Here is a 12054-nt window from a genome sequence, read left to right as displayed (position 1 = left end):
AATAGGAGACTGGACTCATGGAAGTCTTCTGTGAAAGAGGCTGTTCTGGTGCCATATGGAGGCAAGAAAAAAAATATCGGAAGCAGTTCCAGTTATGAAGGCCATGGCTGTAGTGGGTTCAAGTGAACCTTACCGGTGTGATGAGAACCCACAACATTTCGAAGGCGGCTGGGGAAGTAACTAGAGCTGGTATATGGTACAAATAGAGCATGAGGACGAAAGAAAAGCCGTGTCGAGTTTATGGGAAACAGCATGAACTTTTCCTCTTAGAGAAGTTTTTCAAGGATGGAGTGAAGAGGAGAGGGAGGTAGGAGGGAAAGAGGGGAGCAGAGAAGGTGGGAAAGAGTAGGAGATTATGGAGGAGCCCTGGGAAGGACTCCACAACTGAGGGGCGAAGTGTTGGCAAACAGAAGCAAGGGCCAGGTTCAGCAAAGAGCAAGTGGAAGATACGGAGACCGCTTTGTCCCAGGCGCAGTGCTAGGGGCGCGATATACAATAGTCTTCAAAACATGGGACTGGTCTTCCATGAGGTTACCGCCTCGGGGTTGAGAGGACATGCATGAAAACACAATGAACCCAGCGTAGCGCTGTCCAGCTTCGTGTTCTCGCTGTCCCGTGAGCACCCTTAGTCCTAAGACTACGATGGTCCCAGTAATGAAGGAGTACAATTACTGGCAAAGAGGCAAGAGAAGGGCAGAGCGATATCCAAGACGGAGGCCTTGCACGGCCAGCTGTACGATGGCCTGCGAGGAAGTTGAAGGTAACCCTGAAGTGTGAGGGGAGAAGGTACCCCGAAGGACTGACTGGTAGGCTGGAAATGAGCAAAAGCGAGCAGGGGAGAGACTGAGAAAAGTGTGAGTGAGGGCAGCGAGCCCTTTGGAGGAAGCAGGAGAGATGGAAACTTCTCTCTCGCGAACTTTCCTTGCCTCCTCTTGAAAACCTGGACAGATTACTATTACAGATCAATGATCAGGAACAATGTTTATACACCTTTTATCATCTGTAATTACGTGTTTATTTAAACTTAAGTTTCTCTCGTTTATTTTCTCATTACCACCTGGCACTGAAACATGATTGGCTTGGTCCTTTTTTTTTTTTTTAAGATTTTATTTATTTGCCAGAGAGAGAACACAAGCAGTTGGAGAAGCAGGCAGAGAGAGAAGCAGGCTCCCCGCTGAGCAGGGAGCCCGATACAGGACTCGATCCCAGGACCCTGGGATCATGACCTGAGCCGAAGGCAGACGCTTAGCCGACTGAGCCACCCAGGTGCCCCAGTTTGCTTGATCTTCACATGTGTGAATTGAGTACAGTAGTCTTCCCGTATCTGAGGGGTATTTGTTCCAAGGCCCCCAGTGATTCCTGAAAATGCAGAGAGTACCACACCCTATGTATACTGTTTTTTCCTGTACATACATGATAAAGTTTAATTTATAAATTAGGTACAGTAGGAAATTAAAAGCAATTAATAAAATAGAGCAATTATCATAATATACTGTAATAAGCTATATGAACGTGGTCTCTCTCACTCTCAAAATATCTTTATCGTACCTATATTACCCTTCTTGTGATGAGATGAAGTGAGGCGCATAACGCGGGCACTGTGATGTAACATTAAGTGACCACATGTCAGAGGGTCATCTGCTTCCAGACCGTGGTTGACCACCAGTGACTTAGAACCGTGGCAAGTAGAACCACGGATAAAGGGGAACTACTGTATGTCTTGCTTTTCTGCGCTGGGGTTGAGAGGCCTTCCTCATGGTTTACATATAAGGATGGTCTCAAGCTTGCCCTAAACTCAGCTGGATTGTAAGTTAACAAAGTAATGGTCTTGCACAAGAGAATGGCACACAACACCGTGATTCCTTATATGCTAATAACATTTGCCTGTTTTTGACATTAGCTGGAGCTCGGCTAGGTCCTTAGCAGTGATTCATATATTATAAATATCAGCGTCTGCCTTGTTTCCTGCATTACTTTCTCTTTGTTAATGCATCAAGACACATTTGTTAAATGCACGTCACATGCCTTCCAGGCCCTCCGTTAGATGACGGGAATGACAATGAAGAATAATAGACATTGTATTTTATTATATGGTAGTAAATAGTCCTATTTATTGAGCACCTACTGTGTGCCAGACGTTGTGCTAAATACTGTACGTGAATTATCTCATTCGACCTGCCCGTCCCGATCATTCCCATTTTACAGATGAGAAAAGCCAGGCTTAGGGGGTAAACTGGACCATCTGATTCCAGGAGTTCCTTAACAACTGAGTTCTTATCTTTTCATGGCTCGTGGCTCATAATGCATCCTGTACAGGGGTCCCATCTCGTCCTGTCTAGGACTGGCTGCCTTTCGGACAGTGCACATGTCCCCGGCGTCGAGTGGCTATACCCAAAGACTGGCCATCATAGGTATCAGTCGCCCCCTGAGCATAGTAATTGCTCACTGCTACTCTGGAAAAAGTTATCTCAAAAAGCAAATGTTTCTCCCTTCCAAGCGCTTTTCATCAGCCCACTGGGGTGAGTAGGGTCTCTCCCTTCCCCAGAAGCAGCTGATCATGGCCAGAGCCTGAGCCAAGAAAGAAATGGGGCAACAAGGACCCTCTCTGCCTTTCTTTGTCTTTCAGGACCTCAAACCAGTTGAAGAGCCGAACGCTCTTCCCTTGGGGTTTGCCTCATGTTTCCATGTGATTAGCCTTGAGTTGTGCCTGAGATGTTCCTCTTAACTGTTGATGTCAGGAGACACGTGATGCTACTTTGTCCCAGATTTGGTGGTGACCTGGTCTAAGTGATGTCAGCCAGATTTCTCAAATGTAAAATTACTATTGTTTCCCTTTGAAATTAATAATCTCTGGTGAGATACTTTCAGGTTGTATAAATGTTCTGTCCCCATTGAACTCGCAGCCAACAATTTTAGTCTTCATTGATGATACTCGCTAGAATCAATGATAACTATGGTATTGTCAAACGGTGATTTTTAAACTGTTACTCATTCTACATTTTTATTGGCTGGCATTCTACTCTAAGCAAGGGTCTCCCCTCTTCCTCCATTTATTCATTTATGTATTTAAAAATTTGTTTATTTCTTATCACTATGGATTCGCGGATTCCTATTATTACTTACTGAGGTGTTCAGACTGTCCTAGATTTAGCCAGTGGGGCTCTCCGAGCCGGCTTCTCTGTCCTTTTGACATGACTCATCGGTTTCTGAGCAGTTCTTACTTTATGTCACAATTAGATAGTCCGGCTTCATTGATCCTCGTACTTTCCCTGCCCTAGCCCTGGAATCAGACATTCTCTGAGAAGTCTCCCTGGTTCCATTTAGGAATGGAATTTGAAACCAAGATCTGGGCAGTTGTCCAAAATCTTGATGGCACAATGGAAAGCCCTTTTTGTGAACTTGAACCTGCTACTCACATGGAAAACAGGCCCACCCCACCCCATCTACAAGGAATGGGTGTCTGGGGAGGGGCTGCTTTCTTCTGGTTCCTTTCCTAGACTTCTCTTACCCACACTGTACCTGCCAGTCCTCGCCTCTAAGTCAGGAATGCCCCAGCCGGGAAAGCATCAGTCGGCTAATCCCAACCCTGGCTCGTGGGCAAACCCAGGCACCGGCTCGGAGAGGGAGACTTGCCAGACTTTTTGCACTTCTTTCTGAATGAAGGCTCTGCATCGGAAGGGTCAGCCCCGCAGCCTTCCAAGGAGACGCGCGACGACGATATCGCCTTCGCCCTGCTGATGGCGCCGTGGAGCTCGGCCGCGGGCTGCCGCACCCCTCCTCCCGGCCCCGTGCCCTCCCACCCCCTCGGGCCGCGGACCTGGGGTGCGCAGGAAGAGCTCCGGTCCCGCCCGCAGCCCCCAGCCCCTCCGCAGCGTTGGCACGAGCTAGCGGACGTGCTCTGCGCAACGGGAAAGCCGGAGCACGTGCTGGTTCTTGGAGGGTGTGAGCCGCCCGTCCGCGCGCCTCCCTCCCCGGGTTAGACCGACCAGTGCCCCAGCGAGAGGGGCAGCGAGGCCGGCTCCCTGCGGAGTCGAGGTCGGGCGGGGTAGATGTTAATGACATGAAAATGACCGAGCTCGTTCTTGGCATTTGCCGTTTTCATTTCCAGATCTACCATTTAAAGAAAAAAGTCTCTATATCCGAGCAGTTCAGAGGATAGAAGCGTTGTATAAACTTGTTCCTTAACGGAACTCTGTCATCTCTTAAAAACAAAAAAACAAAAAACCCCAATGTCAGTATATTTTATTTAGAGTAAGATGAATCATCTCTCTTATACATTATTTCCCTTCCGATGGAAAAAAAATCGAATTAAAAAACCAACACAAGTATGTCCCCCCAATGCCCCTTCTCCCGTTCTGCCTTCAGACGAAGTGTTCTGTCTTTTATAAGCTCAGAAGAGGAGAAATCTGTGGCGCATGTGTCTGATGTTCTCGAGCTCATTTAAGCCCACTATGTGTTTGAAATACAACAATATGTGGAAACACTTATACAAACTGTGGTAACGGAGCCCGCTTTTTTTTCCCCCCAACATAGCTTTCCTTCTGCCAAGAAGTTTTTTGGCAGTTTTTAAAAGGTTCACTCTATTAAAAATGTTATAGACCAAATGGTTTTCCGATTGTCTTGACTGGGGGCACACACTGACTGAAGCCACAGGAGGAAAGGTCGCAGAAGTCAGGATGTCTCGTTTATTTACATAGAGGATTGTTATTAATAGTCAGACACTCCTCTAGAGAACAGTTTATGTGCAGAGCTCATAAAAAGGGAGTTGGATACAAAAGTAAAACGAGATAGAACTGTTTGTTTTAAACAAAGGCTGTTCAAAGCGAGGAGCTGAGTGTCCAGGGCCCCGGGTGTTTTAGAATGTCGTATTTTCCTGTTTATATGATTGTTGGTGACACTGGTGGGCCTCGGGGCATTGCAGAGAACTTTATTAAAAGCTACACAACCACCAGCTTTTCTCTTGTGGTCTGTCTTTCTGACATGACATTCCTTTCATCTAGCTTTGTTTCCAAAATATGTGTATGCAAATATCCAGGGGGACACACCAAGTATTGCTTCTAAAATAGACGTTCACCAAATTTGATCCGTACTTGCGCATTTGTGTTTTCTTTTCTCCCCATTCTAGAACAAGAAGCTCCTTTATGAGAAGATGAAGGGAGGACAGACACGAAAGCGGAGGGTAACGTGTGGCGGGCTGGGCTGTTGGTGGGAGCTTTCTGAGTGTAACTCACCCTCTGTTGTAGGAAAATAGCCGAAGCCTCTCCCGTGCCATCCTGGGAGGGCACGACTGGGGTCCCGGGGAACAAGGGTCACGCCCTTGGTTCCTGCCGTGCCGTGCCCACCACTTAGCACGGGGTTCTGAGCGGAGCCCTCTTTGGTGGTGATCGCGCCACCTCCACTGCATTCGCGAGATGTGGATTGCATCCCTCCCCTGGGTGTGGGAATTCGGGAAGCGCATGAGGGTGTCTTTCCTCAGAGGGGCTCTGGGCCGCTGGGGGCAACTGCTCACACATCTGCACCAATTACATAAACACACAAGACAGGAACAAGGAAGCGCTTGGTGAACTCAAGCTCCGGGCAGTAATTTTGAAGGAATGTAGGGGCCAAGATGAGATGACCAAACCTCATTCCTCCTACATACCTCTTACTTCGCCTCGCCAGACTGACGTGAAATCCACGAGATCTGTTACATTGGTTTGCTGGCTGGTGAATTTGCTGGCAGGCTTAGGCATCTCCCATCTCAGGGCTGCCCATGGCGACACCTTGGGCTGGGTGTTGTGCATATAGCCGCTGCAGTGCTGCCCCTTGTAAAGCCTGGTGTCAGGTTTGCTCTCAGTGTCCGGTGCCTTTTGTGGCCTGGAGACTGAATCAGTGATCAGTGTCTGTTCTGATCACCCGTTGGTGCCCTCGTGGACAGAAGCGCCTGGCCCCTGCCTTCTTTTTCTGATCAGGTGGAGGAGAAAGTTTAAGTCCTGTCCTTCCACAGCCTAGTGCTGCCAGAGGGTCCACCGTGTTGGTTCAATAGACAAACCAAACCGTATACCCAAGGCCACTGACTGTTTATTTAGAACAGCAAGTGCCTGGATCCTGGCAACATCTGGGGATCTGGACAGTGGTGGCTGCGGCCGTTCTGCATGGTTTTGCCGAATCTGGTCAAGGTGTAGAATTCTGGGTGCAGCATTAATTCACAGGCCCCCGCAACAGAAAGTTCCAAGCCCCTGTGCTGCCTGACAAGATACAAATGACACGTGGCCAGGTTTCCATTGAGAAGCAGAGTTGTCTGGAAACATCTTCTTCTGGAGAGTTCAGAGGGTTATTAGGGGTTTTTCTTGGGTGATTACAGTTTCCGATGGCAAATGGTGGCAGAAAGGGTCTGAAGGGTGTAATGTGGTCTTGAGAGAACATCAAGAAATGCTATTTCAGGAGCTCAGAATACACATAATTTGCCAGTAAGACGGCTTGAATGTCTCCCCATGGCACCACAAGAACCTTTCCAAATAAGACCAATGACCGACCCAACATGAATAACTTAGCATGAAGCTTTAATTGTCTCTATTTCCTGGCTCACCGTTCCTTCTGCCCTGACTTGGTTAATGACCGTGGGTCAGGATTTAGGTCATGTTTCCATGAGACCCGTGATTACCAAAACTCAGAATTCTGGCTAGGACACATGTTATAAAGGATTGTACTTTGGCCTCAACTTCCTCCACATAGGAAAGGCTTAGAATTTATGAAAATAAGGGTCATTTTGACCCAGTGGTATCAAGTTCTTCCCATTCTCAGACAGCTCCAGAAACTCATGGCCCTGCCATTAATCCTGGCCCTCTCAGGACTGCAGGGGGAACCAAACTAGCTTCAGGTGATGCTTCCACTTAATCGAAGACTTTACTCACCTCCTCGAGTGCGCCGATCACCAAGGCTTTCTCCAGCGAAGCTCAGTGTCTGCTGTGGATTTCCAAAGGACACCGGAAGCAGGAATCTGATCCCAATGGTTCTTCCAGTTATAAAATGGGGAAAATGTCCTCTCTGTAACCTGGCCCGTCTCTCTCACCCAGGAGAGAAGATAAATGTATAAGTGCCTTGAGTTCTTCGGAAGATAATTAAAATCAAGTATCATTACTATTATTCGTCTTACATCTAAGATTCAATACTAATGAACATTTATCAAAAAAAGGTCAAGTGATTGCTCCCTTTGCTTCCTCATTAATTGACTCCCCCTGCCCTCCAATATTTGTCATTTTCCGCGTCTGGGCAGAAGGACTTGCTCCTGTGAAAGTCCCCTTACCAAGAGGGATCCTCCCCAGAGTTACAACCAAATCCTAGATGGCTTCATGTAACTCTCTGTATTCGCTCAAATCCCACCGAATTCCAAGTTGCTTTGTGAGTCAAAAGGCCAATTCCCCTTTAAGTGATCACCCTGGCAAACTACAACTGTCATGATGTATCTTGTTAATATTTGAAATCTACTATTTATCTTATTTAAAGGGTCTATCAAACTTTTATTCCCATACTTGATAAATGTGAAAATCTCATACCCTTTTTAATGTCTTAGAATTTTCAGAATAAATACTGTTACTAAAAAACAATGAAGATATTTTTGGTATTGAGTTCACTTTTTCAGTCTACGCTTGCTTCACCCACCTGGAGATTCTAACATGACTCTCTGGAGTAAGCCAGGCCATTCTAGTGGACACTCTCTGATATAAGAAGTATTTTCGTTATTTTAAGTATTTTAAAGATGCCTTCCCAGCACAGTACTGTGTTTTTGTGACATGATGAAGACATCACACACTTTGTAATTCTCAGCTTGTTTGTAATGCATTTTTGCTGGATGAGTAGGGCCTTTCATGATTCATGCTCTTAGCTGTGAGAATGTGGAAGGACATTTACAAACACTAAACTCAGGGTCCATTCCTTTTGGAGGATGACCTGCTCACCCTTCAAAAGAGCCGAGGCAGACAATGTCCCAGTGGCGAGAGAGGACCCCCCCCCCCCCGAACTGCCGCTGTTCATTCCCGGGGACTTGGGATAGCTGACCATTTGTAACTAGAGCTTCTTCCTGACATTTTTTTCAGTTACCGGAAGGTGAATTCAATAAACAAGTATCTTCCAAAACTTTTGAAATTTTTTCTGCTTGCTAAATACTATGTTGTAAAGCTCCAATTACTAGTTCAACTCCAAACCTCGAAAAATAGATATGTATTAGAGAAGGACTGGAAAAACCTTGACTCATTCAGAGGAGCAACAGATGAAAGATTTAAGACTATGAAGACTTGAGTCAAAACTAAAGGCACCTTGTGTATACCTTACTTCTGTTCTTCAGCTTTTGAACTTGACCGAGGGAAGGTGGAAATGATTGCTAGGGCCTCTCAGTAGAACACTGGCATAGTCCAGCGACGGGATGTCCTGTGACCAGACCACAGATGCTAATTCCTGCTTGGTCCTGCTCTGTTGTCTTCTTCAGAACATTCTTATAATGTAATGCATTTCCCATGCGCTCTCCCACTAAATAAGGCCATAGAATAGCAATGTTATTGTGTATGGGGCTTGGTATCTAAGTTAGTAGTGAGAACTTGTTAGCTGGTTCGCTCCAAATCTTTGTGCCAAAAAGCAGGAGGGAGACGTATTGCATCGGATAAAGAACTCTCCGGTTGTGTGAAAGACACACTTAGACACGTCTGTCGGTCAGACGCTGAGGCATTGAAGATGCACTGGAGTAATGATTGGGTAGGTGGTACGTACCACTGTTACCTCGTTTTTAACCCAAGAGGTCAGAAGCAATTCTCACTCACATCTGTGAGAGGTCTGCAGCTGAAGTTCACATATAATACCAAACCTTTCTTTTTTTTTTTTTCCAGAGTGTCAATCCATATCTACAAGGACAGAGACTGGACAACGTGGTCGCCAAGAAGTCGGTCCCCCATTTTTCAGATGAGGATAAGGACCCCGAATAAAGTGAAGATGCTGGGTAGAAACCACACCGCCCATTAGGCCTCGGTACTGCTTACGCGCACGTGTGATTAGAGCCCCTGTGAATGGCAGCATGTTTCTAATTTAGACTAGTATGGATGAAAAGCAGCTGTATTTTGATGTTGCATTGTCCTTCACACTGACAGCTCTGCTCTCTACTAAATTAGAATAAGACCTTTTTTCTTTTTAACTGTGGCTCTGCAATGGGCATTAAAATTAAAGTGTACAGCTCAACAGCTGTAAGAAGCAAGACTATGACTGAGATAGCCTCAGATTTCTTGCAGTTTGAAGTGGGGTTTCGGGCTGCACTCTTTTGGCCAAGTCTGTAAGAAGCTGGCATTTGATTTTGATTATGTAGTTCACCCAGCCCTTGGGCGTTGTTACACATCAATAAAGAAGACTGTAGTCAAGAGGAGGAGCGGACACATCTCACTTGGCTACATCTTAATAAATGTGTATGCAGGCATTGGGGTGTGAAGCTTTTTATTTAGATCATTATAAAAACAATTGATTTGCTTACTAGAACAAACTCACAGATACGATCTTATCTGATCTTAGCACTAATACTGTGGAGTAAGTGGGGGCTGGCACCGTATCTCCATTTTACAAATGGCGGGACCGAGACTCCTGGCCTCCATGAAAAGCCGGAACTGGTGCGGTCAGTACGAGGTGACTGAGGTCTTTGACTTTGAGTTACCGTGTTTATTCAGCAAATATCGGGTTTCTACCACATGCCAGGCACAGGGCTGGGCTCTGTGGGTGCATCGGGGACTCGGGCTGACACCACCAAGGTCCTCAGGCAGCAGAGCCTACAATCCGGGTCACAGAGCGTCTCTCGGTGAGCACAGAGTAGGTCAGTCAATCCACGCCTCTTTTCAAGGACGGAGCGGCCGGTGCAGGCGCGCTCTCCTGCCTGTTTCTGAAAAGGTGAGCAATTTTCATTCAGCTGAGTCCTCCCAAGTCGGAAAGCCAGTGTAGTGGAAGGCCGGCAGGATTCAGGGCACCGGTGAGAGTGTTTCCGTGCCCTTTACCACTCCTCACTGTAAAGAAGACAACAGTTGCAGGCTTTGCTATCCCTGGCCTCAACTCCCTGGTCCATAAGAGGGAGACAGACAGCAGTGAGAAGGCACTGAGCGGGGAAGATGCAGTGTTCTTGGTTTTAATTTTAATGAGTGCACATTAAGTCTAAATGTCAGCGATTTATGTAATAGAAACAGCCTGACCATCTTTAGTTAGCGTGTGAGTCTGTTTTGATCATTTATAAAAATCAAGAAAGGCATGGGCACCTTTTTCATAGCAGGGACGTTGTTTCTTGGGGGCTTCCACAGGCAGTTTCCCCACATTTCAGGATTTCCGAAGCACCCTGGCCGCCTGATTCCCAAGGATCATTCCACTTGTCCTAGAGCCCTTCGGAGCTGAGGGCTTAAACCGTGAGTCTTGGGTTTTCTTGGCTTTTAGTTACCTTTCATACCAGTTTTAACTCTCGTAGAAAAACCAAAGGCTACCTCTCTTTTTCTGAGATCAGACAGAAGGAAGGAAAAATGGCTCAAAGCAGACGTTTTGCGGTCATGAAGAAGGACGTGTAGGTGAAGCAGGAGGAGGTGGGGCCACTGCCTGGGTTTGGCCCGTTTGCCCTCAGATGTGTTCTTTGTCCTGTTGTTGTCTGAAAGGCAGGCTGGGTCTCCAAGGCTCTCTTGTCAGCTGACCTCTGCCCACGTTTAATGTGAGGTCACGGAGAGGAGAGGGTGAAAGAGTGGGAGGAAGCAAGGTATTGTGTGTTCTCTCCCAGCAGCTGCATCTTCTCTGAGGGCCCATCTCCTGCTAGGTGAGCATGGTGTCCAGGCTCCAGTCACGTTGCCTCCTCCCTCGGTCCCTGCAGCATAAGGAGGCCGTGGCTTCTGCCATATTGTTAATCGCCAGGTTATTTCACCCACCCCTGCATGGCTTCCTGGCTCTTCCATCACCTGCGTAACCAGATTTCCATAGTCCTTCTGTTTGAAATCTTTAGAGCGTTTTCTGTTTTCCTGATTGGACCTTGCCTGATAGAGTCATCCATTGGGGGAATCAAGAATCAAGTACTGTGAGAAAAATTTAGAACGACCAAGGTGGAGAACAGATAGGATGGTACTTCTTGATCATTCACGTGAATATTATGCACTTGGGGATATTGTTAACAACGCACACCCTGCTGCAGCAGGCCCAGGAGAGGCCCTAGATTCTGCATCTCTTGTAAGTTTCTAGGTGATGCTGATTCTCCGGGCGCACGAACAGCATTCGAGTAGCACAGAAATAGGGGAGTAGGAAAAGATTAATGGAAGTGGGTGAACTGCACCGGGAGACCAGCTTAACTTCGTCTGAGTTTATAAGGACCCTGTGAGCATTGCCACTCTCAGCACCTTTGGAAGAAAAGCAGAGGGCAGACGAGAGTGAGCCCCGTGGTAGAACATCAGCAAGTCAAAGATCCTAAATCCCCGGGGAAAGCAACACTGAGATGCCCTGTTACAGATGTGAGACTTTGTTATGGATCGGGCTGAGACCAGCGAGTGGAGAAGTCAAAAGAACACAGGAAATGGTGTGGACCAAAATAAATCAAGGAGTTGGCAGTTAGGGGAGAAGATGAGTTTGGATTCTTGACAGAGGAAAATTTTCAAGTGACAATAAATGATGTCTCAGCTGGGACAACTACGAAAATGTAGTTAGAATGAGTGGAGCTAAAGACCAATGGTCTTGAAGAAATAGAATAACCATGAGGTTGGGGAACAAAACACAGAATCATCAATGTGAGAGGTAAAGTCTTCAAGTTAGAGAGGGAAGGTCAGGGTACCCAGGTTCTGTACGAAGTCAAAGCTGCACCACAAGCTTGTAGAGTGCAGGGTTAAGCTGAGATCCAGGATCTTCTGACACTAACTGGTATTCTGAGTGCCTATGCATATACAGTTTTTTTCTTCTTATAAAGTTCTAGGTTCTCAAAGGGATCTGTGACCCTCAAAAGGTTAGAAATCACTATCAAGAGTAGCGGTGTGAGCCACGATGGCAGTCACTGAGGAGTATAAAAGTTTGTCATGAGGGGCCCTTGAGAAAGAA

At 46.7% G+C, this 12054-nt stretch overlaps 1 protein-coding gene across 2 annotated transcripts in view; it reads left to right on the top strand.

The window, feature by feature from the left end:
* The window catches only part of SCG5 (secretogranin V), a 53197-nt gene extending 43761 nt beyond the window's left edge, over positions 1–9436 (top strand). For both annotated transcript variants that reach the window (XM_045815867.2, XM_045815877.2), the window contains exons 5-6: positions 5126–5179; positions 8859–9436. In XM_045815867.2, the coding sequence (XP_045671823.1) occupies positions 5126–5179; positions 8859–8954 (150 nt within the window). In that variant the 3' untranslated portion in view covers positions 8955–9436. The remainder of the gene's footprint in view (positions 1–5125; positions 5180–8858) is intronic.
* Positions 9437–12054: the final 2618 nt, after the last annotated feature.

The sequence above is a fragment of the Ursus americanus genome, chromosome 36 (assembly GCF_024610735.1).
Source record: "Ursus americanus isolate L20-20 chromosome 36, mUrsAme1.1.p, whole genome shotgun sequence".
In the NCBI taxonomy this organism is placed as follows: domain Eukaryota; kingdom Metazoa; phylum Chordata; class Mammalia; order Carnivora; family Ursidae; genus Ursus; species Ursus americanus.
The sequence above is the reverse complement of the archived record's forward strand: the minus strand, read 5'-3'. Positions and strand labels throughout refer to the sequence as shown.